The sequence below is a fragment of the Solanum stenotomum genome, chromosome 11, assembly GCF_019186545.1.
Source record: "Solanum stenotomum isolate F172 chromosome 11, ASM1918654v1, whole genome shotgun sequence".
Taxonomy (NCBI): Eukaryota; Viridiplantae; Streptophyta; class Magnoliopsida; order Solanales; family Solanaceae; genus Solanum; species Solanum stenotomum.
In genome coordinates, this window is record NC_064292.1 from 50,161,629 (window position 1) to 50,170,093 (window position 8,465).

General features: G+C 34.7%; 1 protein-coding gene across 1 annotated transcript; it reads left to right on the top strand.

Moving 5' to 3' along the window:
- Positions 1-534: 534 nt before the first annotated feature.
- LOC125845366 (vesicle-associated membrane protein 727) lies at positions 535-7,514 on the top strand. Its single transcript, XM_049524866.1, has 6 exons — positions 535-622; positions 1,539-1,754; positions 1,847-2,051; positions 2,168-2,288; positions 7,081-7,143; positions 7,224-7,514. The coding sequence occupies exons 2-6, from the start codon at positions 1,565-1,567 to the stop codon at positions 7,365-7,367; spliced, it is 723 nt and encodes a 240-aa protein (XP_049380823.1). The 5' UTR covers positions 535-622; positions 1,539-1,564; the 3' UTR covers positions 7,368-7,514.
- The last annotated feature ends 951 nt before the right edge of the window (positions 7,515-8,465 follow it).

Sequence of the window (8,465 nt, forward strand, 5' to 3'; positions counted from 1 at the left end):
ATGAAAATTTAGATTAGTCGTTCTGTGATTTTTAAATATCAAATGATCAAATCAGAAAAAAAAAGAAGAGAAAAATATCATGTAACTAATCAATTATCCTTTATAACAAAAGAATAAAGATAATTTCTTTTTTTTTAGAAGAATTCATATTTATTTCAAAAGTCAAATTATCGAAGAACCCATTGTATAAGTTTAGCATCTCATTTCTCCCTTTTGGATGTTTGTGTAATTTAGCATAAATATAATCAAATGAGGTATTAAAATTTTCGAAATTAAAACTTAAAAAATTCCAAACTATACCGATCTAATTTAATATGAAAATAAGTTAATAATATAATATTTACAAAAAACGAAATTACCAAAACGTACAATGCCCAGCCCTTACGTATGTAAAGTATTGTAAACCGCTCAACCAGTTTAATTAAAGTCAAATTAGCACTGCTAATCATAATTCATAATACAGTTTAACCTCAACTCCTCGACTCCATCGCTGTTAAAGACAAAGATCCCCGCCCCCCCGCAAACCCCACCCCACCCACCCACCCACGCACCCTCGTCTGCGTAATCTAAAGCTCCATTTTCAGTCGTGTACACTAAGTAATCGCCATTTTTCCAATCTCAGGTACTCTCTTTCTCTCTCTTGTTTATGTAATTTTTCACAAATTTTCGGCACAAATCGTTTCTAGCAATTGTCTATTTTGAACTTTGTCGGCAAGGATCTGATCGGAAGTATTGATAATTGCTATGATATTGGTGTTTCTACGGTAGTTAATTGCATATAATTTGATCTTCCTTGTACGGATTTGAATTGTAGATTCATATTTTTGATTTGACTCTCTGTTCGGTTATTATATTTGAGTTTGCGCGTATCATATTATGTTTTCCCTAATTTTCTCCCACATTTAGACTCTAGAAATTGAGGACTTTGGTGAAAGTACAAGCGAGGTTTTTTTCTGATAGATGCTAAAAATATCAGCTTGAAGAACTTTTTTTTGTTAAGTTTGAAGCATAATCAATTTAGTTTAAGGCGAATGTTGTATTCTCTAATCTCTCGAAAAAGTTTGTTTTTGGTGTGTGTGTTCATTTTTATGTGGGATATTTGCATGCACCTCTGATTTGGCTGGTCAATCTCACCACAGCTTCAGCCACGAGAATTGCGTGTTTACTCTGCTCCTTTCTGGTCTCAGAATTGTAAGATTTAAGTGAATTAGTATCCACCGCAGGCACACACCACCAGAAAGTTCATTGGATTCTCACTTGTACTAATTGAATCTTTATACAATTTTCCAAAACTCCACCTTGCCTCTCTTTTTGGATGAAGTCCATTTGTTGTCTATGTTTTGTTTGTCTTTCTTCATCCCCAGCAACCCCTTGAACGATCTTGTAGCTTTACTCATTTCCTTTTTAATTTTGAAGCATTATTGATGGAAAAGTTGAATGTGGTAGTCTAGTGCTAATCGCATGGAAAAGCTGATTTTTTTGTGTTAGATATTTGCATATCTTAGTAAGGGATTAAGACTGGTCTTTTTGAATTACAGGCATCAAATTGGAGTTGTGATTGAAAATGAATCCAAAAGGTTTGATTTATAGTTTTGTTGCGAGAGGGACTGTTGTTCTAGCCGAGCATACACCTTATTCAGGGAACTTTAGTACCATTGCTGTCCAGTGCTTGCAGAAGCTCCCTTCAAATAGTAGCAAGTATACATACTCATGCGATGGTCACACCTTCAACTTCCTTTTAGATAGTGGATTTGGTATTCATTCTTCTTATATTTTTTTATGTTGTATATAATTTATTTCTAGTTAACTGGATTCTGACTAGTTTGCTACCAACACAATTTTGTAGTCTTCCTAGTTGTTGCTGATGAACCAACAGGAAGAAGTGTACCGTTTGTGTTTCTTGAAAGGGTTAAGGATGATTTCAAGAAACGTTATGGTTCAAGTATCAAAAATGATGGCGATCCACATCCTCTTGCTGATGATAATGAAGAAGATGATGATCTATTTGGGGATCGTTTTAGCATTGCGTACAATCTTGACAGAGAATTTGGGTGTGTATATTTAATTTTTTTCACCTACAATTTATAATATATTTGTAGCAGCTAGACTTAGTATAGAGTCCAAAATCAGCCAATTAATTTGGATTTATTTATCCTGGAATTGCTAGGCCAAAACTTAAAGAGCACATGGAGTACTGTATGAACCATCCTGATGAAATGAGCAAGCTCTCTAAATTGAAGGCTCAAATCACAGAGGTCAAAGGAATAATGATGGACAATATTGAGAAGGTAAAGTGTTAATGTTCTTTTATTTTTTGATGGAAAGGGTGCATCTATGGAGTAAGTTATGTAAGAAGACCTATAGTCTCTCGCAATGAATATTTGCTTAGCGAATACAACACGAAAATTATGTTGGTGATGATCAGGCTCTTGCATCCAATAGGGAAGATGACTGGGTATTATTACTCCAAGTAATTGTCAGGAATAGCTACACTCTATCTGGTAGTTGACCATTTTGTATAAGTTAGTTCGATCAGTGTTATTAAAAGCGAAAAGCGCAAAATAGCTCTAAGGTCTATTGGGGCGTTAAGTACAAATAAATGTGTGCTTTTATGAGAAAAAACATAAATGGAGAGAAAGTACAAATATGTATGTTTAGACCAAGACTAATAATAATAAGAATAAATAACAAATATATGGACAAAGAATTTGAATTTTTTTTTTACGATAAAGTGAAATATGAATTGTTAAGTGCCGCCTCTTTCAGGAGACACTCATTAGCAAGAAGTAGTATGACTTAGAGACTTGATGACAACGCTGAAACGCATTTTAAGCGGGACAAAGCACCCAACATATTTTGCACCTTGCTTTAGGGCTTAAGCACTCTTGAAGTGCGCCTTTGACTATATTTTTTATGCAACAAACTGTTGTACTGGTACATCATCAGTAAATCTTTACCTTCTCGATAAAAGATAACACAAAACAATGAACCAATTGGGGTATATAGGATATAGATATTAGTTAGAAGTAAAGTTAGTTATTGATGTTATAATTATATATGTCTTGTGTTTTATTACAGTCCAACATAGTAGTGATATCGTCTTCTTTGGGCCTAGATCGCACGATATAGAATGCCACTAGGGTCTAAGGTTAGTTTTGTTAAATATCTTGCATCTTTTTCATGGTGTACTGATGCAGGATTTTCCTAGGGTATTACATATACTCCCCATAGAAAATCAACGTCTTTGAGAGATTTATCCCACAATTATCTCAAAAGTATTGGATTCGACTAACCTAAGTTGAGGTTTACGTTTGCCTGGTTGCCCCAACACCTATCTTAATAGTGAGAGATTTGTCTAAAACTCAATTGAAACCTGAGGTTGGCTCCACAATCACCCAAGGCTGCACAACAACGGTTTTATACCAACGTTGTCACAATCCAATTTGGGGTCCTGACCAACGCAAAGTGAGACTTGGCTTACCCAGCATAACAACCCATTTTCACGATGAAAATTTGGCAGTTTCATCTAAATCTCAAAACAATGAGTGATGCATTCTTATGAGTGGAACATTGACAACAATTATCGAGAAAGAGATAGGGAGGTGAAAGGAGGAGAGGTGGTGAGAGCAAAAAGCTATTTTCAATCTAAGAAGGAAAAAAAACCTCACAAAATTTGTAAAGTGCGCTGGAGATTTTGTTTTTTGATAGCTCTAAACTTGGGTAAGAAAACAATTTCTTAAAAACATGGTTTTTGGGGTTCTTGGGCACCGAGAGGTAAGTTTAATCCCAAAAACTTGTGGTTTCATTATTTAATTGATATAGTAAACTGGATTATGGATTGAAACAAAGATAATGCGTTAGAATTGAATATGTGTGAACTAAGGTTGATAAAGTTAGGGGAATTCATAAACGTGTCCTTTTCTGGATGAAGTTTTGATATGAATTAATAGGATATTGTAAATTAATGCTGCAATTGGTATTCTCGCGGGTTTAGCCTTAAACGTTGGACGATTGGGAATTTAACTATAGTTTGACCTAAGAAAGATAGTTGTGATCTTGTTCAAATTAACACTTAAATTGATAATCAATTGATTCTAGACTGTTGAAGAAGTCAATTGGTTGGCTTACAAGCATCAAGTTTGGGGAAAAGGAAGCTTGTACTGTGAGTGGTAGCTCTTCTTTAGCTTGCGTTTTCAACTACAATATCCTTAAAAAACATTTCCTGCAATAGTGGTTTGTTGCATGAGGCAAATATAATTATCATTGATTTATTAACAAGTGTGATATTTTGAAACATGAGCTTCATTGTAGTGACATACAAGTTATGAAATTCTTACATGAGATATAACTTGTGGATAGCATTTGTGTCTATATTATGAATAAGTTCTTAACTATGTTTGTTCACCTATCTATGTCAAATTGTCAATATTCTCGTATGTATGATGGGAACAAGGTCTGCTCTTATAGAAGAGCTTCAGAGGCAGATGCAGATTCAGTTCAAGCTAAGTTCATAGGTATTGTCTAAGAATAGAAACTTTATAGAAAAATAGAGCAGTGAACTAAACTATACCTGTTCTAAGGTATATGAACATTGCGATACCATTTAAGGGTAGTAAAATTGTCAGCTTATTGTTGTCTAACTGCGGGAAATTTTAGGCCTTGTGGACTTGTACAATGGCGCTTTAAATGTTGATAAAACCTCTGCTAGTAGGAATAGAAGAGGTAGCCACCAAGTCTGTTTCGCACTAGGACTTATTGGCGACATGGCTATGATGACGATAGTAGTGAGGTCTAGTATTGATTTTGACTTTGCAAACTTTCCATAACTTGAGATGCTAAACATATTTTGATAAAGAGTACAAAGTATTAAGAATGTTGCCCAGTTTATATATCATTTTGACTTTAATGTTACATTTATTAGATAGGTAATGTATATAGTAGACTTAGTGTCCCACATAGGAAAAGGTGTATTAAGTACTGTGTAGATATAAGTATAAATAGGCTCAGCAGTGTAATACAACAGTGTGCATCTTAATAATATGTTTCCCATGCCTTTCCAAACTTGTCACCAAGAAAACAATTATGGTTGAGTTATCCACTCTTCAGTCAAATGTGATTGACCCCCTCTTTTCATCATTTATAGATTCATGGCTTAATTGATACCTTTTTTTTGCTGTTAATTGGGTTGCTTTTTTGCTGTCAGTACTTCTTTTCGTCGATACTTTTCACCTTAGTTTTTATTCTTGTATTTGTGTAACCTGTTTTTGAAAAGGCTTTTCTTGAGCCAAGGGTCTATTGGAAATTGCCTTTCTACCTCACACAAGTTAGGGGTAAGGAATGCATACACCCACCCTCCCCAGACCCCACTTGCGAGATCACACTGGGTATGCTGTTGTTGTATTATCGACTTCGATTCTATTACTATAGACGTGTGACACTTGGAGAGAATTGATAGAGTGAACCTAACACTTGCTGCGCCACACATTATCATCTATTGTTTTTGTTAGACTTCTCCATTATGATGTTTTAAACATGTTTCTGGAGTTATGCTCCCCAACTTTGGTCCTGGGGATTATAGAATATGTTTTGCAAGTATTCTGTCAGCTAACTACTCAAGTACTGAACATTTGATCGCTAGTGTCTTTGGTTTGTGGGTGGTGGTGATGGTGGCTATCATGTATGTTGTGGTGAAGGATTGGTTGATGACAAGATTATTGGAATGCTCCTGTTCTAAAATAAAAAAAGGGATTATCGGAATGCTCCTGATACAGAGGAGACAGTACTGAATTTTTGTTGTGAAAATGCTAGCCTTGCTAGGTGATACCTCATTTAGCACCAATCAAGGCCCTAAATTGGGTCGCTGTTGGGTTCAGTTAGTTATTGTTGTCATACTTATATTAGCATATTACACAGATTTATATGCATAGGAACTAAAATAAGAGAACCCTCCAGTGTTAAAGAACTCGTAATCATTTTAAGCACAAATGATTGAGTATTGGAATGCAATGGGGCTCCATACAACCAACCCAACTAGTGTTAGATCGAGCCATAGTTGATTGAAATATACAAGCATAAACTGGCAGCAACCAGAGAATATTAAAGCTTCTGGATGTAGAAAGTAATCTGAATTTGTAATATTGGTAATTTTTTTGGTGATAATGCTATAGTTGGTTTGTCTGAAAAATTTCTCATTGCTTGAAACTCTAGGACGAAATGACAGTCTTTGCATTTTGTAAAATTATCAGAAGAAAATGTATTTGCTTCTGAAAGTGAAATTTCTTGACACCACTTTATTCACGTCACAGAATTAATTAGCATTTTTGTATTGCATTTCAAAAAGGTGTAATTCTACATCTAATTAGTGGTGGAGATTTACATAAGAATTGAGGATTGCATGCATGTTCAAGAAATTATAAGGTAAACTGCGATGACAGTTCTCGACTAGGTGAGGTGGGGATTTTCTTTAATCATCCAGCTTACATGGCCGGATGTGCTTTGATGAGTTTGACCTGCCTCAGTAAACTGTTGTTGCAAACTGCAGTTTTTTCTGCATAATTTTTTTTTTCCGGACAAGTTTTATTCAAATGGAAAATCAGTTCATGAGGTACAAATAAGTTCACTTCCTAAATTATCATGTGGAATTAATGATAGATAGATATCCTCATAATCACGGGTCTTAGGCTTTTAGTGACTAAGGGAATGCCGTCAAAGTTGCCTAACAGTGGGTGAGTGCTTAGATCTTACACAAAAATAAGAGGTTGCCTCGTTTGGGGAGAATTGAGAAACAAATATTAGTTCATCCTAATAAGGTGGATCATAGTTAAGTGCTCCTTTGCTTGATTCGTTTCCTGACACGCCATACGAAGTGGCTATTTTTTTTTCTTGTTTTTGGCCAACATTTTATAGAAGGAATATATCAAGATATGATTATGTAAATCACGTTTTGAGAAAGGTAAACCTGGAAAATTAGCGTCTGTTTGAAAAAATCAATGTTGCATTTGCTTCAGTATGCTTTTTAATTATGTTATTTCTTCCTGATTCTGGGTGAAATTATGTATTGAAGACATGTTGTGTTTGCAGGTTTTGGATCGGGGTGAAAAGATTGAACTGTTAGTGGATAAAACCGAGAACCTTCAGTTCCAGGTACGCGCTATTTTACAGAGTGTTTGCACTTGAAAACAACCTTTGCAATTGTGCTGATTTGCAACTGTGAATGCGCTCAGGCTGACAGCTTCCAGAGGCAAGGAAGGCAGCTTCGTCGCAAGATGTGGTTTCAGAACCTTCAAATGAAACTAATGGTTGGAGGTGCTATTGTTATTTTCATTATCATCATTTGGCTTTTCGCTTGTGGAGGTTTCAAATGTTGAAAAGGGATTTCGACGTAATCATTTGGGAATAGTACACTTTTATCTCTCATTTCTGTAGTGTACAAAACCTTTCTTGTAAATGTGAGACAATGCTGTGGACGCTTTGTTTTGGTGACTTAATACTATGGTATGGTACCTATTAGTGTACGTATTGTTAGCTATTCGTGTGTAATTAGCGTAACAATTCATCATACGATTGTAAAGAGTGGCTCGACGTACATACAACAACGCGTACAGGAAAAGCAAGAACAACTACTAAAAATCTAAAAATGTGTAGAGATTTTTGTAATATCTGTTTTTCAGCTCTTTTATTGCTTATTGCTGTTCAAGAAACTGTGACTGTTTCATACCTGACAAATTGCTAGTATATTATTTGTGCATGATGTTTCATTATTCCTAAAACTAGTGTGACATTAGACATAACATAGATGAAAAATTGATGTCCATTTGTAAAGACATCATTAGAGTGATTGTATTGATGCTTAAGAATAGGAATATGTTGTGCCACTCCACATGATATAGTAGATATTCGGTTTGGTTATCGGTTTAACCGATAAGATTTGAAATAAAAAAAATCATTGAAAATCACCTAGAAATAAGGTGACAAATCAAATGAACCATGCATGTGAGTTGATAGATTGCATCTTTCTCAAAAGTAAACACTGGAATAATCGATAGTTCAAGACAACTAGAAATAAAAGTATGAAACTAAACTCTAAGTCAAGAACTTTATATATCGAATGGTATAAATATAATTTATCAATTTATTATCGGGTATTCGATTAACCCATTAAGAAAAACCTCAAACCGTTAAAAAATGATAGTCTCATTATAAAAAGATCTATATCATTACTGTATCGCTAAATCAATAACCCATTATCGATAAATCAATAATTTTGTGATTTGTTAACCAAATTCAGAAACCATCCTATGTTTGATTGTTTGTTGTCTGGCACTTGACAAAAATGAATATTGGGATTTGGGGTTGGGGTAGGGGTTGTTTATTTAAGTGGGCAGTAGTCTTGATATTATTGCTGTAATAGAGATATTTTGAATTTTCGTTGAGAAGTTCTACAACTTTTTTTATTAAAGATGTTT

What these genes read in the sequence shown, in the direction of transcription:
- LOC125845366 (XM_049524866.1), top strand. Translation starts at nt 1,565, where the DNA reads ATGAATCCAAAAGGTTTGATTTATAGTTTTGTTGCGAGAGGGACTGTT. An exon ending in TGATGGACAATATTGAGAAG is followed by an intron (nt 2,289 to 7,080) that starts GTAAAGTGTTAA and finishes TTGTGTTTGCAG; the next exon opens with GTTTTGGATCGGGGTGAAAA. An exon ending in CCGAGAACCTTCAGTTCCAG is followed by an intron (nt 7,144 to 7,223) that starts GTACGCGCTATT and finishes GAATGCGCTCAG; the next exon opens with GCTGACAGCTTCCAGAGGCA.